This window comes from Denticeps clupeoides, chromosome 16 (assembly GCF_900700375.1).
Source record: "Denticeps clupeoides chromosome 16, fDenClu1.1, whole genome shotgun sequence".
NCBI classification, from domain to species: Eukaryota; Metazoa; Chordata; class Actinopteri; order Clupeiformes; family Denticipitidae; genus Denticeps; species Denticeps clupeoides.
In genome coordinates, this window is record NC_041722.1 from 19,104,246 (window position 1) to 19,129,652 (window position 25,407).

The 25,407-nt window shown below is 43.7% G+C and overlaps 1 protein-coding gene across 1 annotated transcript in view; it reads right to left on the reverse strand.

The window, feature by feature from the left end:
- Positions 1 to 25,407, reverse strand: part of cdh8 (cadherin 8) — a 70,758-nt gene that overhangs the window by 26,397 nt on the left and 18,954 nt on the right. Inside the window, exon 4 of the mRNA XM_028956373.1 lies at positions 12,013 to 12,307. Within this exon, the coding sequence (XP_028812206.1) occupies positions 12,013 to 12,307 (295 nt within the window). The remainder of the gene's footprint in view (positions 1 to 12,012; positions 12,308 to 25,407) is intronic.

The window sequence follows — 25,407 nt, forward strand, 5'->3', positions numbered from 1 at the left end:
CAGGGAGGGAAGCGATGAAACGTCGACGTGCCGCCATTACTGTAAGCGGCGAGCGGGGACAGACCCTGGTGACGAGTGTAGCAAGGGGTCAGCCAGGGCTCAGACTTAGGGGTCACCTCTGACGGCGGCGCCCCGGCCCGCGTGAGCAGCAGGAGCCCAGAGATTAAACAGTTAACGCGCTTCCTGAGAGAATCTGAAAGGTAAGACCAAACGCGGCGTACGTGACTTGTGACTCAATGTATCAGTCAGGCATAGAGAGGCCTGCTAGTGCTTCCTGACAAGTAATCCATCACGGGGAGAACACACACACACACACACACGCACACCCTCACTCACACACAGACATAAAATAACAATGGATGGATCAAAGGAGGAGGAGGAAAGCAGAAGAAGAGGATAAACGTTCCATTCCTACTCCTTTCTGTAAGCCGTGGATCAGAAGCGCCGTCCGGCCCCACCAGCCTGGCCATCTGACTGCTCCGGCTTTTTCCCCCCCAGTCACTCTGCTGCCCTGATGTGACGTTCTGGACCTCCCATCTGCCATACGCCCCAGGAAAAAAAAAAGCCTTTTTCAATATGCACGTCACTGTCAAAATGCATCGACTGTCTGTCCTCCTCCTGCAGTCGGCACTCGCTGACTATAGAATTAATTCTTTTATTACCAGCAAGAGCTAAAAATAAATAGATAAAAACCGTGCTGCAGGAAGTAATCAACATTTTTAATTTGGGAGACCAACGCTGTGTGTCTGTGGGAAGCGCACATGTTGGGTACCTCTGACAATTAATAATGCAGAGCGAGATAATAAATTCATTCATACACCGAGCGAGACAGATATACAATAACAAACAGACGCTGTGAGGCACAGAAAGAAAGAAAGGGAGAAAGAAAGAAGGTGAGGGAGGAAGACAAACTCAAACAGAGATAAAGGAGGGGGGGAAAAGGGCCCATTCCACCGAGAGGGAAAAAAGCGAAAAAGCCCTGACACAACATTAAATATCCACAGCCCCGCTCCTGCATAATTAATCGATGAAGCCGGATTCTGAACTGAAGAATGTCTGTGAGAAAGCATCTTGGCATCCTATCAGATATAAATAAGCGTTGCCAGTGCTGGAGCATGGATTCCGAACACGCCGGCACGGAGAGAAGCCTCCGCACTCCCCGCTCTTGACTGCTCCATTAAATATTTCACACATATGGCCTGGTCCTCGCACGCCTTCGTCTTCTATTGCTTATCAATTAATAATCGACCTGATAAGTCACCAAATCCAAAGGTTATGGCCTGTCCGTGCACATGGGAGATTCGTGGAACGCAAGCACGAGTGCACGAGTGTGAGGTAATGACAGTCCTACATGCAAGCTATAGAAATCACATATTTAAAATCAAATATGTCATCAAACGCATATAGGTGAACTTTAAGCCCTTCATTGTATGTGGAAAGTATTACTCAATACCTACACTCTTGTAGAAGATATCCATGCAACAACTGTGCACAAAATGCAGAAAGTAACCAACGTTACTGGCAAAATATTGGGTCAGTGTGTTAATAATAATTATAGTAGCAATCCTAATAATAAAAGGAGGGACAATACGTTGCCAACTGTTGATTTTTAAGGGCAGTTTAAACCAGTGTGAAATCTGAAATCTGAGGCATTTTCGGTGCCCACCCGCTACCCCTGTCCTTTCATTGTCCTAAAGACAGATAATGTCAGTGTCCACCTCAGTACTAATTACCCTGTCACACGGGATCAGTGTCATTACTTCAGCTGACACAATGGTTCAGGGGCCCATTAGCCCTGACCCACACTATTTACACTTCGTTCTCATCAGCGGCGGCCCACCGCTGACAAAATGTCACTTTTTTTTATTATTATCTGTTGTGTTTTTTTTCTTGCTGCGGCCGCTGGTGAAAGAGGTGACTTTTGAGAAAGCAGCATATGAGGTTTTTTTTTTTTTTTCGTTAAAGGCCGTCATTCTTCCGAGCGCTCAACTGATCATTCGCACAGGCAATCATATGCAGGGAACAGTGAATGGCTTCATTACCTGGGCGCCTGCGGTTTTTGTTCTCCCCCGGTGAAGAATAGACTGAGGTATTAGAGAGAGATATCGCTGGGCTCAGCTACACCAGGGAGTCGGGCAAATAGTAGCAAAACAACTGTATCCATGGAGCTTCAGGAGCTACTGTGATAATGGACAACTAAAGCTGGGCTCTGCTTTAGTATATGGGGAGGAATCAGCCTGTGCCATGGGGTGCCTGTTATAGCAGAACCCTGGACCTGCTGCAATCAGTAACTATCTCAGCTCAGAGAAATGCATAATTTGCACCTACAAAATGTAACTCTGTAACACATGCATTATGGATGCTTTCTTATTCAATCTGTTGGCTTTATGTGTAATAAAAGCTCTCTAACACCACAAGGGGGAGATATAAATTCTATAGGCCTTGATCATTGAAATACCTTAGCTAGCTTCATTTAGTGGTTCTTCCTTCAACAGATTTATACAAACTCATCAATTTACTGAAATAAATATAATATGATGTAAAATTGCCAAGACAGTAAAACTGTAATAATTACAGTTAAGTCAAAAAATCTCTCTCTTTATATATACTGTATGCGTGTGTGTGTGTGTGTGTGTGTATTTATAAACTCTGACTTAGATACATGATTCATTGTGAAATAAAATGGGATAAAACTGTACTCTGGTGGACATGAGATAGCGAATCAGGGAGGTGAGGTGAGATCAATCTCTAACCTCTTACTGTGAATGATGGATTATGTAGTGAGATGTACTCTGTGCTAGATGAGAGAAGGAATTCGAAGAAAAGGTCTTTAAACCCTAGCTAGGGAGGTGCGTTCGCGACTGAATTAGTTATGTCTCAATCACTGGCGCCGCCGGCACCCCCTTCCATGGGTTTTGACGGTGATGAAAAGCAATGTCCGCATTCAGCCATAAACTTTACAGCGTTAGTTGCAGCATTTTACATCCTTATCTCTGATCTAAATGGGTACGGTTCTGAAATAATAATGGAGTGGCATGAATCCAATTGAAGCACCGCATGCCTAGCACCAGCTAGGCCAAACTATCTTCTAATACCTTCATATTACGTCTTAAGTCCATTCTTAGACTAAATCACCCTCATGACAAAATACACAATGATAAAAAAGAAATTAAAACAAGTAGTTTGGGTATTGGCAATAGAAAAGAACCAGATTTATTTACTTGGATCTCTTTAAAAGTGCAATAAAAGAATAAGCCTATTGTTTGTCCCATAATGTAAAAAGACATCTGGTACAGTGAGAGTGTCCACTACATGAAATCATGAGTCAAAGAATGAATTTGTTCTTTTAGTTTTTGAGGAAAAGTAAAATATCCTGTGTGAAATCTGGTGTTTGCCACAAGTACAGTAACACTCACACCCCCACAAAGGCAAAATGAGGTGAACGAGGAGGGCCAGGTTATTTAAAGAGAGGCCCAGCTTGCCTGAGCCATCCCTTCTGGCCCCTGGCTCCCTCTCCTGTGCAGAGTTTGGTTGGACTGGCAAGAAGTCAGGGAGTCCGGTTCCCTGACCCCTGCTCCAGCTGGGTCCACGGGCAGGCCACAGCACGGCGCCTGGCCAGCAGATGTGACTCCGCCAAGGCCCAGCTGCACACCATGTTAAAGGCCCGGCACCCCCCGCATCTCAGGCCATCTGTCAGGAGCCACAGTCCCGCACTGGACAGGAGAGGCCGAGTCGACACAGGCTGGGACACAGGCACGGTTACAGCGCTTTTTCTCACATTTACTGTTTTACATACAATCTCATCATTCAGAAAAAAAACTAAACAAATAATAAGTACCACAATTATTGTCATATAATAGGGACCATATAATTCCTTATCTATTAAACCGTAATATTCAACATGTGTGTGCATGTGTGTTTGCGTTTATATGTAAATTGAAAACACTTGCAATTTACTATAAGAACCATGGCCCATAATGAGGGTAATTCATTAACAGATGCCCATTTAAATAACGTTTAAGTGGCCATGCAAAAATATGGATCACAACGTACATACGCTATGAACAGATTAGTTAATGCACATGTTGCATGAAATAAAGCTTTTGTATTTTCCAGACTCCTACCATGAAAAGAACATAGCGGATAAAGCATTTTTTTGGAAGGCTTATGGTTACTGTTAAATGCTGATCGCACCCAGCTGCTACGTAATCGAGTAAAAGTATGATGTGTACAATTTATATGATATACTTTGCATCCGGATTATGAATTTCTAATGCCATTTTTTTTTTTTTGTAAATCCCATACTAATATGATCCATATGGACTAATGCTTGTGGGCATGATCTGAAACGGTGAACAACAAAAGGAAAATGTTTGTTTTGTCTACATATTTCAGAACCGTTCTGAAAAAAATAAATGTTGTTTTAGGTTACAGTTGTGCAATTCACACCGCTTATTTCATATGAATACAAATAAGCCTTGTGACTTTGAAAATCTTCCTTACATTTTGACCAAATTGCTAACAATATCCAAGCCTGCATGTCTGAAGTTACCCTCCTGGGGTTTAAGGAAAATGCGCGTTTTTTTTTTTTTTTTTAAATCTTTTCTTTTTGCTTTTGACCCAAAAACTAAATGTGTTTCAGTATTTCACATTTCCAATTTCCCAGTAACCTACTCTGGTTAGGAAATTGAAATAGAAAAAAAAAAAAAAAAAGAAAAATATTTATATATACAGGGAGTGCAGAATTATTAGGCAAGTTGTATTTTTGAGGAATAATTTTATTATTGAACAACAACCATGTTCTCAATGAACCCAAAAAACTCATTAATATCAAAGCTGAATGTTTTTGGAAGTAGTTTTTAGTTTGTTTTTATTTTTAGGTATTTTAGGGGGATATCTGTGTGTTCAGGTGACTATTATTGTGCATAATTATTAGGCAACTTAACAAAAAACAAATATATACCCATTTCAATTATTTATTTTTGCAAGTGAAACCAATATAACATCTCTACATTCACAAATATACATTTCTGACATTCGAAAACAAAACAAAAACAAATCAGCGACCAATATAGCCACCTTTCTTTGCAAGGACACTCAAAAGCCTGCCATCCATGGATTCTGTCAGTGTTTTGATCTGTTCACCATCAACATTGCGTGCAGCAGCAACCACAGCCTCCCAGACACTGTTCAGAGAGGTGTACTGTTTTCCCTCCTTGTAAATCTCACATTTGATGATGGACCACAGGTTCTCAATGGGGTTCAGATCAGGTGAACAAGGAGGCCATGTCATTAGTTTTTCTTCTTTTATGCCCTTTCTTGCCAGCCACGCTGTGGAGTACTTGGACGCGTGTGATGGAGCATTGTCCTGCATGAAAATCATGTTTTTCTTGAAGGATGCAGACTTCTTCCTGTACCAGAAACTGGCAGTAGGACTGGGAGTTGAGCTTGACTCCATCCTCAACCCGAAAAGGCCCCACAAGCTCATCTTTGATGATACCAGCCCAAACCAGTACTCCACCTCCACTGCTGGCGTCTGAGTCGGACTGGAGCTCTCTGCCCTTTACCAATTCAGCCACGGGCCCATCCATCTGGCCCATCAAGACTCACTCTCATTTCATCAGTCCATAAAACCTTAGAAAAATCAGTCTTGAGATATTGGCCCAGTCTTGACGTTTCAGCTTGTGTGTCTTATTCAGTGGTGGTCGTCTTTCAACCTTTCTTACCTTGGCCATGTCTCTGAGTATTGCACACCTTGTGCTTTTGGGCACTCCAGTGATGTTGCAGCTCTGAAATATGGCCAAACTGGTGGCAAGTGGCATCTTGGAAGCTGCACGCTTGACTTTTCTCAGTTCATGGGCAGTTATTTTGCGCCTTGGTTTTTCCAAACACTTCTTGCGACCCTGTTGACTATTTTGAATGAAACGCTTGATTGTTCAATGATCACGCTTCAGAAGCTTTGCAATTTTAAGAGTTCTGCATCCCTCCACAAGATCTCTCACTATTTCTGACTTTTCTGAGCCTGTCAAGTCCTTCTTTTGACCCATTTTGCCAAAGGAAATGAAGTTGCCTAATAACTATGCACACCTGATATAGGGTGTTGATGTCATTAGACCACACCCCTTCTCATTACAGAGATGCACATCACCTAATATGCTTAATTGGTAGTAGGCTTTCGAGCCTATACAGCTTGGAGTAAGACAACATGCATGAAGAGGATGATGTGGACAAAATACTCATTTGCCTAATAATTCTGCACTCCCTGTACTACACATGCAGAGCAATATACAAGTTTGATTGGTGAGACTAGTTAATTAACAAATTAACAAATATTTAGCTTAAAATTACATTTTCACAAGATTTTAAGACAAACAATTTGTATAATTTTAAAGAACGAATCACTTACAGTGTAAAATAACTGAAATGGTCAGTACTTCATCTCAGCTCTTTTGAGATCTGTTCACAGATTTGCAATGATGGATAGATCAGGACACCACCAGCTTGCCTCTTGAGGTATCCCATTGCAGATTTTGTGATGTGTATAAGTTAAAAACAGAATCAGTCCTAAAACAAGATACATAGTCTAAACAGCTTTAGAGATGGTGAGATGTGTGCTTTCAAAATTTGCTTTGAATTTGGCCTTTGCTACTGGTTGCAAAACAAGACCACAGCATGACCCATCAAAGCTTAAATGTATCCCTTTTTTTTTCTGAACATACATTTTGCACAAGCAAAAGATGTTCTTCACCAAAGTTGCACAGATATTCATTTGCAATGAGATGCTAAACTTGGTTAGGTTATGTTTTATTTAACACATACATGATGTACATGTGCAAATCGCAGTGAAATGTGTCCCGATTGCTCTATACAGACTCTATATATATATATATATATATATATATATATATATATATATATATATATATATATATATAGATATATATATATATATATATATATATATATATATATATATATACTATATATATATATATATATATATATATATATATATATATATATATATATATATATATTGTGTGTGTGTGTATATACACTCACACACACACACACATACATACATACATACATATATACATATAGAAGAGTATAAAAAGTAAATTTACTAAAAAGTAAAATACAAATATAAATGTATAATAAGTAAGATTGAGTGTTAACAGGACAAGTGTGAAGGCAAGTGTGTGTAAAACAGGTGTGCAGTGTTAAATGCCTTGTGATAAAGTGTCTTGTGCATGCCATTAAAGCGGGTGAATTTACACTTGATGTTGAACAGTGCAAGTAGCAGATGGGGTGAAAAACAAACATAGGATTGTATTACTGTAAGTAAAATTATGAAATGGAGGGTGACATATTCTCATTGAGGATAAAAAATCCTCCTGAGTCTCCCTTCTTTCCCCATGGTGGTCTGAAACCTCCTGCCTGAGTGCAGAAGTTGGAAAAGACAGTAACTGGGATGCTACATGAATGTCATGTTTGTTGAGGTGTCAGGTGAACAGTGCAGCACCACTCCATAGTCAGCTTAAGTCATCCTGAAGGTCATTTGCAGTCAAACGTGTTTTTGTTTTTTTTTTCACCTCTCAAAAGCTAATTTTTTTATCATCTTGACCTCCACTGTTCATGTTAATGACAATCGTCTGAATAAACACATAGGAAACAGCAGCCCGAAAACACTTATAACCATTAACACTTTTTTGGGAGGGAATATTACAGGAAAAGAATGCTACAAGAATACAGCAAAGGAAGTCTGCAGCACAGCATGTCCTCTGTATTTAACCATCACCCTTAGTAATGAGTGGGCAGCCATGGGCAGCCAGTGGCACCTTGGCAGGTCAGAATTTGAATCCACAACCTTCCGCTTCCTTCCTCACTAGGTCACCAATGCCTTTTCACGCTAGTTCATCTTTTTCCCACTTAAGTCCTCACAGTAGCAGACACCTGGAACCACTGTACACTATAAAAATACACCATGGCTATGTGACTCCATGTACAGTTTGACCTTAATGGCCCTAATACAATGTAAAAATGGTTTAAAACACTGCCAGACTTGGACTACTTTGTCCGTATAGCTGTCAGAGAGCAATATGTCAGGCAAAAAAAATAAAAAATTCCCCATGAGGAGATTTTTATTTATTTTTTGTCTGCCACAGAGACACAATGCATATTCCCCCCTAAAAAAAGTTATTAGAGACTGAGACCCTTGGCTGTTAGTCCCGTTACCTGTGCTCATAATAACTCTCAAAATGCAAATGGGGCCCAGGTAAACTATTAATGTCACTTCAATTTTATGTCAGCACTCCAATTTAGCAGATCCTGACACGTTCCGGAGCTGGGTGACTCAGAACACAGCTTCATTTTGCAGGGAAAGGAGCGCGGGCGCCTGGCGAGGAGGGTGGAGGAGTGACGTGCCATCTGTCTCCTCACCAGTTTATTACTCGCCTCCATAATGAAGCCGGCTTGCCGAAGACTCCCGCGGCCCCCCCAGCTCCAGTTTAAGATGGCACAACAACTTCCAGGGTTTATTCTTCTGTGTACCAATTATTGTCATTCACACCTTTTTTTTTTTTCTTCTTTTCCAATCTTTTTCTTTTATTTTTTAGAGGGAGGCGGGACAGGCCTTGATGTTAATTACCCTAAAAGTCACTCGAAGTAGACTCTGTAATTTAAACGACATCACAATCCCCTTGTCAGCGGCAGAAGGCAGGGTGCAGCGGAATGGCAGCATATGGTTGAAAGACCTGACGGGGGAATTTGCTTGCTTGTCTTGGCCTTTAGAGTCAAAGACCCCATTAGTGAGAAAACAGATTCGGTAATCCAATGAGATTTGTCCAATCCATGCAAATGAGTCATAATTCCCATTGTGCTCGGACCTATGCGAGGAAGTAACAGACTTAAATTTAATAGAAGTGAAATTGAAATTGGAGATAATCTCATGAATATACATACAGCCTGACCGAAAGGGAACAGATATGGGCGCCAAATTCAATAACGCCAGAGACCCTTGTGGGCAGAGCAACGGATTCGTCCTTTAATGCCCGGTGCTTGTGGGCAAAAACGATCTGAGACAATGGCGACAATAATTTATTACAGACATAAACCTGAGGCTTTGAGACCATTTTAATTTATTCTGTATCAAGATCTCACATTGCACCAGCATTCAATGTGATCTAATCAGGTCCTCCTTTTGGAAGCAGGAATTTTGCCTTCAGCATTTTGCTCATTTTTACTCTTTTCTAAAAAAAACTAATAATAATAAATTATGAAAAAAATAAATAGATTGATATCAACATGAGCAACAGTTATTTAGCAGACCTCTACCTTTTAGTAATAGTGAATGTTTTTGTGACACATTGTGCATTTAAACATCACCCTTGATGAGCACAGTGGGAGATCACAGTGTGGGGACGAGGAGCACAGTGTGGGGACGGTACCTTGATCAAGGGGATGTCAGTGCACTTCACCTTGGTGATTCAGGATTTGAACCCACAACCGTCCTTTATTATGAACTCCACATGTGTTCATTCATAGTTTTGATGCCTTCAGTGAGAATCTACCAACGTAAATGGTCATGAAAACAAAGAAAACACATTGAATGAGAAGGTGTGTCCAAACTTTTGGCCTGTACTTTACGTTTTGTGCATATAATGTAATAATGCAAGGAAATCTTAAATAACCATGGATTTTCTTCGACAGTAAAATCTCGACCATTAACTTGCTGCATCTGCACTGCACACTGCACCAGGCCACACCATTCCTCAAAAGAAGCATGAGCCTCGCTGCTGCACAGCCAAGCGAGCAGCTCCAGCCAGCGCCCTCGCTGTCTGCGGTTTGCTCTCGGAAACCCACTCCAGAAATCCATTCGACATTAAAAGGATGCAAGGCATAAAGCAGGAGATTCTTCCCGCGCTCCGTGTTGAATTAACCCTGCACGACTCTGGCCCGGAGACCTGCATTCATTCCCGATGTGTGTCACGTCGCCTTCTCATCGCCGGTGGAAGGCCTCCTCGCGTCAGCCGAGCCGTGGAGCTCTGACACGAGGGCCGACCCGACTCCTCATCTCAGTCCTCTGTAATTAAACGTGGGTGGCGTGCGGAGCGGGGTCCGAGCGGCTCCCACAATCCACGTGCGCAGTTCAAAGGAGCGCGGCTAAAAACGCGGGAGATTCGCATCGGTGCAGCACGCAGGCTAATGTCAAGTGGGGTCTCTCACAGTAATGCTCGCGTTTACAGCCAAGAACTTCGGCACCCGCTTGTCGAATTGGCCACGTTTTGCATTGAAATGAAAAAAATAATAAAAAAACTTATTCATTTTTTTCCTGCCACTGCGCCGCTCGCAGTTCTCGTGCTCCAAAAAAAATGCATTTGAGGTGAACGACCTTGAAAGAGTCCTGACTTAACACGACAACGCAACAAATAACCCGTGTGCCGTGCCTATAAATCATGCGCTCTTCATATTCTCACCATTATTATTGTCTAATTTCATTTCTGTTCGTCGAGTGTGTTTCCAAGCACTTTATTTTCGGAGCACTCTGAACCCCCTGCACTGGTGAGTTATATTCACCGTCTGGTTTCATGGTACATAAATTAAAACCCCACCGTAAGACACCCATGATTTATGAACACGAGAAGAGAAACGAGGAAGTTTGTTTGTGTGTGTTGTCCCCGCCAAAGAGCTTTTGATTCTTTCCAAGTCCGTCTCCCACAACGCATAAATACTTAACAAGACTAAAATAAGTCATTGGGAATGGCTTTCAAGCAAACAAGAGACCAATGACTGATGTTTAATTAATCGGTGATGACAAAAGGAAAGTAAAGAATAAAGAGCGAGAGAGAGAGAGAGAGCAATCGCATTCGCTGTGGGCGAGTGATGTTGTATTCCCGCTGGCAGAACCATCCTTGGCCTGAACTGCCGCTGCGCTTCCCTCGCCATTGCTTCCACGTCCCCACGCTTCGCTGTCAAAAGCCCTTTGGTTGAGTACAATGAGCAACTCGGCCGAGCGCAGCATGCTGAGAACAAAACTCGCCTTCCCTCCTCCGAACAAATAGACTGACAATTGAAGAAAAAAAAACTATTTTAAGTGTTTGGTTTGTTCTGGTCCTTGGATAGTGAAAGAATGATGATCTCACCGCCCTGTCTGCTTTCTGTACCTCCAGAAAAGATTCCCCCGCCACATATCTGCACTATCATCTAATGCTAATAGAATTATAACACGTGGATGAGCTCAGAATCGAATAACACATTTAGCAAGTTAGTCCTGCAACAACTGCACTTCTTAGAATACAGTGATGCCTCAACTGGAAGCAGGGGGAGGCTCTAAGCAATTCAACATGTCCTAAAACATGTGTCCCAGAACAAGGTCTCATCTACCACGACTGGATGTAGCTCACAACATTAATGCACCAGGAACGGACTGTATCTGTCCAGTCTACAGGGTCAAGGTTAATCAAAACGTTTGGTGCAAATGATATTTTTTACATTTACAGCATTTACCAGACACCCTTATCCAGAGGGACTTTCAATCAGTAGTGACGGGGACAGTCCCCCCCTGGAGTGTCTTGCTCAGGGACACAATGGTAGTAGTTTGTGGTCATCTGGTTCATAGGTGAGTGTCTTAACCCACTTACCCACTTTTTTCCATTGTTATAGTTTTTGACAAAATTATTGACAGCTAATAAATATATATGCTCTTGCTAATCCTTTACAACCTGGCAGGACAGGCCATTCCATAAAATCCTTTTTACGTCCTTCCTTTTTATCTCATCTGCCAGATGACAGAATGTGGGGATTTTTTACGTGATGGCAACAGATCCAAAATCCTAAACAAACAAGTAAATAAATAAAAGTATTTCCTTGTTCGGTATTTTATGTTCCATTAACACGCACGTGAATAGTTCTATGCAATAAATATACAGAAGTGTTCTTATATATAATTACATTTGAATCGTTTTGTTTAAATAGGGCCTTGCAACAGTGAGTTGGAAGGTATGGACATACCAACTTGGGACATCTCTGGAACGGACGCCACGTACGGGCCCTCGATGAACTGTGGCGAGTTGTCATTGATGTCCTGCACCTTGATGATGAACTCCGACGGAGGCTCCAGGGGCTCGTTGGTGTCTCTGTTGATCACCTGAGCCATGAGCGTGTACTCTGCCTTCTCCTCGCGGTCCAGCCTCTTCATGGCATGAATATCTCCAGTTTTGTCGTTGATGGAAAAGATTGTCCCCGCCCCCTCGCCCGCCAAGACGTACTTGATGTTTTTGCTTCCAACGTCCAGGTCTGTGTGGAGCTAAACCAAAGGGAAACAAAAAGAGGGAAAAGAGAGAAAGATGGACATTAAAAATGTGTTACCGTTGTGTCTCACTCACCGTAATTCCAGATATGTGACATCAGCACAAAAAATTTAATCCATCACATGAAAGCTCGAGGGCCTGCGGCCAAGTCTGGAGCAGTACACATCCTCCAAAACGCCCGTGTTTTACTGTGACAGCTGAATTGTCCAATCTCTGAGACAAAAGAGGCAGAGGGCAGACAGGGTCCCTGGTTTCCAGGCAATGTTTAGATTGTGTATCCCCACCATCTGTCATTCATCCCTTCATCTGTCAGCGGCGGAGAGTGGAGGCGAAGCCTCCTCCTCCTGCTTCACACCTGCCCTCCTTCCCCGTACCGCGAGGGTACTTTCCCAAAAATGGCTGTAAAAGGATCGCGCCAAGAGCCAAAGCGAAACGGACAAGCGTCATCCGGAGGGAAGTAGGTCATCTCCATACGGTCCATTTTCTGAACCGGCGGTGGTGCCCTTCAGCCTGATGAGCAGGCCTCTTATCTCAGCGAGGGTCGTGTAATAGCTGGGAGACGTGTAGGTGTCAGAACACCGGATTATCCGGCAATGATAGAAAAAAAAAAAATTAAATATGTCAAAAATGATTTTTTAAAAAGTGGATAATAAACTTGCCTCCGGTGATCAACGGTGTTGATTCAGCATGACAAACAGGCACGACGAGACAAAAGCCAGTCGTTCTGAGTGTCACCTCTCACGGCCTCCCCGGTGTTACCGTCAAACAGCGACAGTCCCTGAGTGCATGGTTAAAGTGACAGATAGCCCCCGCCTCTGCCACTTTTTAGTTCCTGCCAGCACAAGGGAAATTGCTGAGCTCCGTACCAGGCCCGAATTTGTCCTGGATAGGTCACAGCAACATCATCCTCCAGAGCTTTAAAACTTTTTGCGCATTCATTAATTTTGATTTATTAATTTATCTATATGTTCTTTTTTTTTAAGGGAAGGGGAAGCTGCTATCAAATACAGGGGCGGATTAAGGAACGGAAACACCAAGGTGAAAGACTTTGGGGATTTTTCTCCAAACGAGCTGAGGAAGTGGCAGTGTGTGCATGTGTGTGTGTTTTTTTTTTCTTATGCATTTCTTAAATTAGGTACCAGATCCCAGAGGAAAGTGAATGAGGAGGAGGAGGAGGAGGAGAGTAGTTTCTGGAGGTGTGGGAGTGACTCTGGCAGGGCTAAAGTAGAGCGTTTGCAAATTTGACAAAGCTCAGCGCTGGTCTGGAACGTGGCCGGGAGCAGTCAGCAGTCGACATCAGCACCCCGCCACCTCCCCCCACCCTCGCCGTGGCACTCTCACATGAAGACATCCTGCCTCCATTCCATTCCCTGCCCTGGAAAAAAAAAAGGATATATATGTGGAGGCGTTCCTCTGGGAGCGTGTCCTTTGCGTTGAAAGTTACAGGGCGCACGCGTCGATGGGAAAAGCAGACGTCAAAAAAATTTAAAAAAAGGAAGGGAAAAAAGTGCAATTGTTTATAAGAGCGCTTTATGCATATACTGTCTCAGAGGTGCTGTTCACAGACACTGACAAAGCACATTCACTTAAATTGTCACACCTTGCACTTTTGTTCTCCTAATTGTGCCATCATTCCACATGAAAGATCTATCTCATTAACACAACAGCTTCACAACCTTCTCTACTCCGCGAAACCCCTTAAATGAGCCCAAATTAATGATGCACTTGTGTATGCGACTCGGTATGTGTGTGTGAAATGCATAAATTCCGCCTTTCCTCTCTGAGCACATAGCTAATCAGAGGATTTAAAGAAACTGTGGTAAATGAACGTATCACTCCCTGTCTGATGATAGGTGATCATATGACGTTTCACTTTTGCAAGCGAATGCCTAAAATGCCTCTGAACAGAAAAAAAGGGCCATGCTGCCTGTCATTATCCTGGTTGCCGCAGTAACCCAAACGTGTGAGCGGCTGATGACACTAGCACATCAAACGTCGCCCGGAACCGCGTGGCTCTTTAACATTATTTTTAGAGGACTGTCACTCGCACCGTTTAAAGACTACGGGAGAGACTTCATTCTGAGAAGGACGGGGGAGGAGCAAAAATAAAATATGCTAATGAGCCCAAAATCGTGCCGCACTGATTCTACTGATTTATTATGTATTTATTACTTTTCATGTTGCCGTGATTTTTAGTTTATTCATTCATCCACACAACCACATTCTGGTTGTCATTCTGGTTTAATGAGACCCTGTCTCTCTATCTGCCCTGTCTCAGACAAGACTGTCTTGAGGCCCAGGTGCCAGTTCCTCTTCAGACCCTTTCCTCATCCTGCATGAATCCTCAAAGCCCAATTTTGGAGCCCAGGCTCAAGAGTTGTTCTAGTCCACTAGATTTCTGCACTAGCAAGGCCTAGCGTGTCTATTCTAGGTCTTTCTCCATCAGAAATACAGCTCCTATAGTATACATATAAAGAAAGTTTTTAGTAAGAACGTAAATTAATATTGTATATTTGCTGGCATTTGTATATTATGGGTATAGAATATATATGTCTGGGGAGAAATTTGGTCTACATATACATGTCAAGTTAGTTTCCAATTAACACATTAAGCCTAGTCCTATGCTAAAATAGATCTTAAGTGAAGCTTTCCATTCAGAATATCACTTTGTTGGCTTTAAGATGCAAGGCAGCCATGGCAAGGAACCATTGGAGAAGAAGAGGAGCCCTACCTCCTCCTGAAATTTACCAAAAATTTACAATGGATGGGGTTTTGTCTCATCACACTAACTACAAAGAGAAATATTATGCCAGATGTAAAAATATTATAGTCAGACATTTTTACAGTAACCTTATAACCTTGAGCTCATTGCCCTAAAAAAAAAAAAGTCTAAGAAAGGAGTACGCTTCTACTCTGCTTATTAATACCATCAGATCGGGCTAAAAAGTGCTCGTCACCACATGGGAGCAGGCAATCTACGAGAGGAAGCCACTTAACCAGTCCATGCCGGTTCATTAGCGCTACTCTAAATTTACCAAGCCCTAAATCTGCCTGCATATTGCCTGGGATTATAGCTGGACGCTCCATGAATCTCGCCGCCCGGGCGAAATTGTGGTTTTATGCCGACTTCTCTCCGGTGCACCCCCGTGCCAGGGAGAGGAGCCGGGATGCTTTTATTGTCAGCTCCGGAGGAAATATGTCACTCCCTACTCGGGATGGGTTATATAGCAGCTGGAGGAACAATCAGCGGGTTTTCTAATGAGGTCCTTTCTGTGTTGCATGGCGAATGTCCATGGCCATTGAAATGCTCTTTTTTTTTTTGTAGCTTAGTACTATGGCAAAAAAGTGGAGGAGGTATCAATTCTCGGCTTTCTTTATCCACATATCTTACTCTCTCTCCTTGATTTCCAGTTGAATTTATGCAAGAAAGAGCCCTTGTCACCTAGCGAGACGGCATGTCACTTGGCTTCAAACGCGCCAGCGTGGCTTCACATCTGAGGCCCATCTCAAGGCTCAATTAGGCACGGTTTAAAAGTCTGAGAATCCTCTCGGAGCGAGGGAGCTGTACACAGGGCCTCGGTCTCACGTTTCGCCTTCGTGGTTGTCAAACCCAGTAATACATGCAGATTAATGTAAGACGAGGAGCCCCAACATAGAGCAGCGCCTGCTGAAATGCTTCTTGGCTGGAATCATGCTTTGTGCTGCATATGAAAGAAATTCTAATTTTCACGCTTTTGGATAGTTTCTGCTCCAAACACAGGGCCAACAGTCTACCATATTCATATTAACAGTATGAACTCTCTGAACGATACCAATCCACTTTGGTTGGATTTGGTTGAATCTCAGTCAGATTAAAATAAAGCCAAGTAACTTCTAAATTAAAAATAAGAGACAAAATCATTGCAAGAGTTTTTGTGTAAGGAGCACCTTGTAACACAGAGATCCCATTACACACCACTTTAATCCATGAGAAGAGCTGCAAATGGATATCTAATTTCGCATTTCTCAGAACTGAAGCCATCTGTGCCCTTGTACAACAAACAAACAGAGGCAACAATTGAAACCATAGCCATTTTTTCTCTTTTTGTGTATATTTTCTGAATTGTGTGTGTGAGAATTGTGTGTGGTTGTGAGGTGTAGGGTGCATGGTGATCTTTGAGGCCATACAACTAACATCATTGGGTTAGAAACAATGTGGCTTCTACACCAACAGCTAATTCTAGAGCTATAGAAAAGAGTTACTCCATCGCTCTCATTCCACAGCACTAATTAAGTGAAGCGTTAATTGACTGATACAAATGCGTTCGAATTCTCCACAGTAACTGTATGCATTTAATATATTAAAAAAAGCTAAAAAAAGTCATTTGAGAATACTTCTCCGGGTTCTTCTCACGACTCTGGGTTGGATGGAGAAGGAGATAGAGAAGCAAGGCAGAACCCCCTCCTCCAAGGACGTAGATGAGGAGCCCAAGCACATACCAAAGCATCAACCACAGGACTCCGGCCCTGCTGAGTGCCCCCCCTGGTGGCACAAAGGGGCATCCTGATGTCCAGTCCAACTCGCCCTGGGCTGGCACAGTGGGATCAGGGACTTTATTTGGCAGACGCTTTTATCCAAAGCGACTTACAATGGCCATTGACTTCCTCTCTGGGGGGCGCGTACCCCACGTCATCTTCCCACAAAACCTCCTCGTCCTCCTGCCCGTCCTCCCAGCCACTGGCCCATAGTGATTTCACACTTCCGGCTGTCGTGGATCACCGCAGTTCCAGTCACGTGCCACGGCGCGACCCCCACCCAATGACAATTCTTTATCAGGTATAGTGGTGCAGTGGTGGCCTAGCGGTTAAGGAAGTGGCTCCGTAATCAGAAGGTTGCCAGTTCAAATCCAAGGTGCCACTGAGCAAAGTACATTCCTTCCTTCCTGGGCGCCTGTCATGGCTGCCCACTGCTCACCAAGGGTGATGGGTTAAATGCAGAGGACACATTTTGTTGTGTCACCGTGTGCTGCTCTGCAGTGTTTCACAGTGACAGTCACTTCATAGTCCAAACGGAACTACTGAAAATAGTCATAAACACTCAGAGCAGAAGGCCTGGGTGGTGACTGTTACGCCATACCACGTCCTACCTCTGCCTTTATCTCCCCGACCAAACCATTCTTTGCTATGGATTTTTCTTCTTTGTAGGTCAGTTTCTCAGGTTAATTGCAAAATAAACAATTAGCTGAAGCTGTATGAAGGCACAGGCTTTGTTTTTTTCTGTGAGAGCGCGGTGCAAGGGTAGGGGCGGTAACTGCCCCGCAGAGAGACGGCCCCACACCCGTCCCCGAAGAAATAAAGCAACAATGCAACACCATCACTTAACAATGGGAGCTAATATCTCGGCGAATCAGATGGCCCACATCCAGCGTCTCAGACAAGGGACGGAGGGAGGAGACCAGAGGCAGGGCGTCCGTGGGGGTGAAAATCGCTGTGCAGATGGTGGCTCGCGGTGCCTCAACTCAACCTTGCTTTAACCTACTCCGCAGTGCGATTAGCCTACCTGCGCACCCAATCTATTTACTGCACGTCATGAGCGAGCTGGGGGACGGGAAGACATTTTAAAAAACAAAACTCAACAATTGGGTTTTCTTCTTCACACAAAGCTGACCTAATCAAATCAAAATTAGATAGATTTTTTTTGCCAGCGTGCAGATGGAACCTGTAGCACATCTAATTTGATAGAGTACTGAGCTATGATGGAGTGTTATCTTAGTCCAGATGGCGCTGCTCTGGGCCTATAATTCATATTTCAGCAAGCTTTTCATATAGAAAAAAAAAGAGAAACGTATTTAATGAAGTGGGTGACTGAAAGTCTGCCTTCCTGCTAAATTGTGGAGTGCTTTCACACCAGTGACTCCACGAGGAAGACAGCAGTAGGGGCCGCAGTCTGTTTGGCTGCTACATTGAACTTTTGGTGTGTGAACAAGTCCCTCTCCACCCGATTCATTCTGTGAGAATTGACTCCTGGTTCTGTGTGATGATAAAGCAAGACGAGATCACCCCAAAAATCTTTGGATAAACCTTCATAATCTCCTGAAGCTAAGCAGGTTTGGGCCTGCTCAGTTCTTGGATGGTAGAGTAATCTTTGTATATCCATTGGTTACAGGAAGAATCCATTCTATGAGTTCAATGATTGAAAAAGTTGTGATACACAGCACACAGTGAAATGTGTCCTCTGCTTTTAATCCATCACCCTTGGTGAGCAGTGATCCTCAGTGGCAACCTGAGTGACACCTTGGCGGATCGGATTCAAACCTCAGGCTGTCCGAGCTCTCAACAACAACAGGACATAGAACTCCAGCACTTTCACTTTCACCTCCAATCACTCCGGACTCTTGCACAAAATCACTCTGCACAAAATCACTCTGCGCTTTTTACTTTACTGTTAATTTTTTTTTTTTTATGGCTCTTTTTTCTTTTCTTTAAACATTGTCTTTAACTCATTTGCACACCTTCACCCCACCAGTTACACATATTTTATGTTAATATTTGGTTATGTTTGCAATATTTGCATATTGGTTCATTGTATACTTGCAACATTTGCAATACTGTGGTCTGTAGTAGTTGCAAAAAGCATTTCACTGCATATCATACCATGTATGACTATGTATGTGACAAATAAAATTTGAATTTGAATTTGAACTGGCAACCTTGTGATTACCCACCTCTGGTTAAGGAAGCAGCCCTGTAATCAGAAGGTTGTAGGTTAGAATCCCAAACTGGCAAGGTGCAACTGAGGTGCCACTGAGCAAAGCACCGTCCCCACACACTGCTCCCCGGGCGCCTGTCATGGCTGCCCCCTGCTCCCCAAGGTTTAGGGTTTCGTTGTGTCACCGTGTGCTGTGGGGCAGTGTTTAACAATCACTTCACTTTTAATAATCCTTTTTTTAAAGCAGGTACATGATGTTTGATGATGTTCAGTGAGGCAGAATCCAGGTGGACGGTGAGGAGGTCCACCACTTGCGTTTGAAAAAAGAACAAAAACGACGAATGCGGGCCCATCGGTTAAATATGGCACTAAGAAGGGCGACCCATAATATGCGCCCTTGTTTTAGCAGCTCTTGGCCTCTGACATCAGCATCGTCAAACGCCGGATGCGCGGCTTGTAATTACCGCGTCTTTTGAGGACTTTGGCACGCATGCTAGCGCCGGATTGGCTGCCGTTTATATTTAACTTTCTGTTTTGTCTGCGCTGTCATTAGCCATGCAAATCAGCGCTCCATCTTCAGTTGGAGGACGGCGGGGGGGGAGGGGGGGTAGACGCGGCAGAAATAATTGCGCGCTGTTCGTCGCAGGCACTGTCGGCAGCTGCCTCCTGAAGGCTGGAGGGACAGGAGAGAGGAGGGAGCCCCCCCCCCCCGAGTCACAGAGACGTGGACGAGGCCGCAAGCGGCGAGCGTGCTTGCGGACAGGAGGAGAAGCTCAGAAGAAGTTGGTGCGGCGCACCACCGGATGGACGAGAGGCGCCGCTGCTTCCCGCCTCAGCGTGAGAACTTGTCGGAGAAGTCGAGCTCTGTGCCTCCTAACGTGTGGCCGTGACACACGCATGACGAACACGAACGCAGGCCCTGTGAAGATTGCGCGACGCGCTGCGTTCGCATGCCTTCTGGGGACGGGGATGAATTTCACTCCAGGCCTCCACGGCTCCCATCATGCCGCTTACCGACTCCTCCAACACGACTAACAATCAGCCTCCTTTACCATTCAAATAAAAAAAAAAACAACCAGGCAAAAATCATTCAAAACATCATGTGTTCCAACAAAATGTCGCGCACCACAAGGTCCATTTACATTTACGGCATTTACCAGACGCCCTTATCCAGAGCGACTTACAATCAGTAGTTACAGGGACAGTCCCCCCCTGGAGACACTCAGGGTTAAGTGTCTTGCTCAGGGACATGATGGTAGTAAGTGGGATTTGAACCTGGGTCTTCTGGTTCATAGGCGGGGTGTGTACCACCACCCCATTTACAGGGCCCGTAACATATACGTAACTTGGACATATTTGCGGAATGCAACAGATAAAATGGAATCCGTCGTATAATCCGCGTTTCTGGCTGCTTCAGCTCACTACACGTGAGGCGGACCTTTTGCACGCAGCATCGGGACATAAACGCGCGGTCAGCTATGACGAAGAGGCTGTCAGTGTCGAATCCGGACCACCTGCCCAATGGGTTTCGCGCAAACCCCTCTTGGTCATTCAAACAAATCAAAAAGTGATTTTATTGTCATGGTTCCAGTTCATCATGCAAGCAGGCACAACTTCTTATGTACGTTCATGTACGTTTGATACGTTTTTTTATCTTGATTTCAAATGTGAAACACTTTTATTTTACAAACGGAAGAAAATGCAAACTCACTAACAGCAACGTCTTGAGGGTGGTAGTAGCCTAGTGGGTAACACACTCGCCTATGAACCAGAAGACCCAGGTTCTGAACGTGGGGACCGTGAGTTTGGACCGTGTGTGCATGCTCTTCCCGTGATTCCCGCAGGTTTTCTTTTGGGTCCTCCGCTTCCCTCCCGTCCCACAAAGTAACGTACACTAGATGGATTGGTGACTTAAGTGTGTGTGTGTGTGTGTGTGTGTGTGTGCCGTGCATTTATTATATCACAATCTGACATGCAACAGACGTGACACTGTAGAGTTTGACAGAATAAGCGGCCATGACGGTGATGATCGTACAAGGCTGCTGCTCTTGCACAATGTAGAGCTGAATGTTGAATTCATCTTCCTCTCAATTCCACTCCATTGCATGAATATCTTGTCAACAATAGTAATGCAACCTTACTTGCCTGTTGGAGGGGTGAATGCCTTCTCAAACATTCTACCTGCAGAACTTTTTATAAATCCTTTCATTCCTGTTTGGCTGTTAATTTGGTAACGTCTCAATTTGCCAGCGGAAGCCGCAAGCAGATTTTAAGGAAGAAAAATAAAAGTCTCTTCGCATTTCTGATGGAGTTGCCCGCGTGCAGACGGTGAGCGCTGCAGCCGAGTTCACATCCTCTCCACCTGTGATTCACACCGGCGAACTGGCACGAGGGGATTTTCCGTGCCGGCGGGAGAATGGCACTCAGAGCTCCGCAGTGCAGCGCCCTAACAATGCGAGGCGGATTGCAAAGCTCGTGTCACTGCACTTTTTGAGTGAGCTCCAGCGTACAATATCCCTCACGTTACGTTTCAAACTCTCGGGTTGTTTTTCCGAGGCCATCCTGCCGTGCACAGACAGAGGAAAATCTCTTAAGTTTGAGTGTTAGCGCCAGAGCGCAACCGCGGGGACGCACAGGAAACCCTCCGCGGACAAGGAAGGTGGGCTGCAGGGAGACAAAGGGTGGGCAGGGAGAGTTGGGGTCGTCCCGGTACGTTAGGCCTTTTCCTGTTAGCATTGAGCAGGAGATGGATGCTGCCTGTCACGCCTGGCTCCCTCTGTTCCCACCAGATGCAGAGGGGTCACTGGGAATGCACCCAAGCGCTCATCAATCTCAAAATTGTCCAGCACTCCTGCGGCTATTCGAACAGGTTCCAATATCCATTTAGTCACTCTGCTGAAAAACACTTGCATGCAGAGAAAGGGGTTGCTGAAAGTCTATTGACCTGAGCTGCCTGCTAAAGTAACTAAAAGGCAACAGGAATCCGCAGCACGTACAAAAGGGGGACAAATTAGGAAGGAAAAGCATGAATAAATGAATGAAGAAATGTTTTTTTTTCGGCCATTTAGCTGCATGGTTTGGACAGAATGGTCACTGATATTTCAGTGATATTTATTAAGGTGTTAAGGTGGTGAACTGTCATTCCCCTACATCCAATGAATTTTATGTGTAGTCAATTTTATGTGTAGTCAATGCCAGTGTTGCCAGACATGCAATAATTATAATATTTGTCAAATACTTTTACCCTCTGTATGAAATATGATCAATCATTTTAAAAATCCTCTAAATGTATTTATCATAATTCAATGATTTTATTAACACTACCAGGTAAAGAACTCTGGTTTTATCTGGCTGTGCTTGTTAATGCACAGTCATCTCACATGTTTTTACAGCCAATCAATTCATGATGTAACACATTGGTGTCAAACTTGTGATCATTTAATATACATCTATTATAACAGCCTGGCGAAATGAAGCGCTGAAGAGACACAAACTATGGATCTCATGATGCAGTGCTTCAGTTGCCTTGCCGAATGAGCGGTGACGCACAAAGTAAACAACGATGGGTGGTTTAATGCCGGATTTGCATGGTGGCATTGCAGTTACTGAATATACGTAGAGAAATGAAAGGCAGAAAGACCCTGGTTTTTAGGTATAGGCTCTGTTCTGCTCAGAGGTGGTTTTAACAAATGTTTCGTAGGTATAAGTTGCAGTATACACTATAATAATCATTGAAGCAGATTTACTTTAAGATGCTGGTACAATACTTCAACATGCATGCACCCTTTTTTTATAGCGAATGTACACATGAGTTGGGGTGGTAGTAGCCTAGTGGTTAACACACTCGCCTCTGAACCAGAAGACCCAGGTTCAAATCCCACTTAGTACCATCGTGTCCCTGCGCAAAGACACTTAACCCTGAGTGTCCCCAGGACTGTGTCTGTAACTACTGATTGTAAGTCTCTGGATAAGGGCGTCTGGTAAGTGCTGTAAATGTAAATCTAAAGACCCTGCGATGTGAGTTTCAGTCACCAGATCTCTAACCAACTCAACACCTATTGGAGCCACATCTCCTCCACCATCAACACAACACCCTAATTTTGCAAGAATGGTGTCTCTCTGTAACTGTATGATTTTTACACTTTATTTGTTTGTTTCTTACTTTCTTTCACCCAAATTAAAGGAAAAGTAAACATATGCCACATATACAGTCATAAATCATTGCTTTGCATTCATTATAATACATTATCCACACTAATGATGTGTACATTTGGTACTGTGGACTGTAAATTCGCCCACTTCCTCTAATTTGCACTTTTTCCCGTCTTTTTTCTTTCTGCTCTCCCCCTGGCTCTCTGCGCGTCGAGTGCGGTGTACACAAGCACGGATGTGAAAACCGCGCGCCGTTCCTGTTCTCGCTGCCTGCCGCAAGAGCAATCACAGCGTGTACATCTCCCGACAAAGCTTTAATTGCAGGGAATCAGAAAGTTGGTGAAATCCCCCCAGTATGCACATCTCGCTTTGATGCCACTCACGCCGTCGGGCTTTTTGATTTGGCACCACAGCAACGCAGTGTGTCGGAGACACAAACTACTCACGCCATTAGGCCGCGTTCCGACGACGACCCTCTGTTTGCTGGCTAGGTCACCACAGAGACCACTTGAAGCATGACACTGCAGAGATTTTGCGGAAAGGTGGGAAGCTCATGATGCCTACTGAGCATATGCACAGTGAAAGGCAGACTTTAATTAGTGCAGATAGTCATTTGGTGATATTTTATTCATACTGTCACCAATTTTGAATGTTGGCAGTGGGATAGTGCCCCAAAAATTATAATATAAAAAAATAATAATAATCACCTCAGACGGTTTTGCAGGTTTTTGCAGGTTGGGATGTCTGGGCTGCTGTGACATGGTACTTTGAAATGGGTGAAAACGCAGCCAGGGAGGGCAGCGATAGTCGTGGTTTTATATGGTAATGGTTCAAATTCAAATTTTATTTGTCACATACACAGTCATACATGGTATGATATGCAGTGAAATGCTTTAGCGACTGCTACAGGCCACAGTATTGCAAATATTGCAAGTATACAATGAACCAATATGCAAATACTGCAAACATTACACCTTTATGTCTTTAACATAAAACAAAAAATATGTGTAACAGGTAGGGTGGAGGTGTGCAAATGGGTGAAGTCAAAGTATATAGTGAAAAGTGAAAAAGTAAAAAAAAATTGTGCAAGAGTAAAAAAAAAAAAAAAAAAAAAAGTTTGGGGGCGGGGGATTGAGTCCAGAGTGGTTTTATATTGTAAGATGGGAAAATCCACGTCCGTGGCATTTTGTGCTTTTCTCCCCGACTTGTATCTTTATCAAGCTGCGGCCTCCCACAATCAAGAGGTGTCAAAGGCCAGCAAATGGCTTGAGGAGTCATGACCAGAAAGTCCTTGTCGGGGGAAGATGACCATCACAGTTCTGATTGGCCTGCGGCAACTTTTTTGGGTCTCAAATGTATAAAAGACTTTTTTTCTTTGTGCTGGCGGCTGGCTTTCTTTTTTCCTCCCCCATCGGGGGCTCCTCTTCTCCAGGACCTTGCTTTCTGTTTCTCGAGGGTCAAACTGCCTCTCTGCAACGTGGTTCATGGCTTTTCTCTCTTTTCCTCTATCCCTTTTGAACTTTCTTTTGTTTATCTAACTTTCTTTTATCTTTTAAACATCAGATGTGTGTTTAATACAGTGGGTGCGTCTCTTATTTATGTCTGGCAATATCAGAAAAAATAAAAATAAATAAAATGGAATCATTTTTTTATGTGATCAACTTGTTTGCCATATCGTCCAGCTCTAATGCATGTTTAAACTGTGGATAAAAATCTGATAAGGAGGCTTATGTGTCTTTTTTTACAGACTCAGGCTCTGCAACAAGACTGCAACAGCAGCTGTGCTCATTTCACATTCAAAGGAACACAGGAGACAACAAAGCATTGAGGTCACTCTAAATGATGAGCCCAAAGGTAGGGCCCAAGTTCTGCAAGAATCGCTGTCACCGCCTCTATAATGAACACCACATTCCCAAACAATGTACCCCACGCTGATATATTTTTAAGAAGAATGTGCACAAGCCGCCTCCCCATATGAATCTAAATCATCTGTCAGTAAATGACTCTCAAATGGTTTCATGGGTATCTTCACAGGGAAAACAGGGCCCGGAATACCAAGGCAGGCGCATACATTTACCCCCATCCAGGAATTTATCTCCCATTCCGGTCTGTACACATTCCATGATCTACAATCCTGACCTTTATCACATGAAGCCAATCTTACAGAGTTCGACACTTAGCCAGCAGGAGCCTGGCTCAGGCCAGCAGCAGGCAGGATGATCCCAGCCCACCCCACCCGTCAGCCAGATAGGGCAA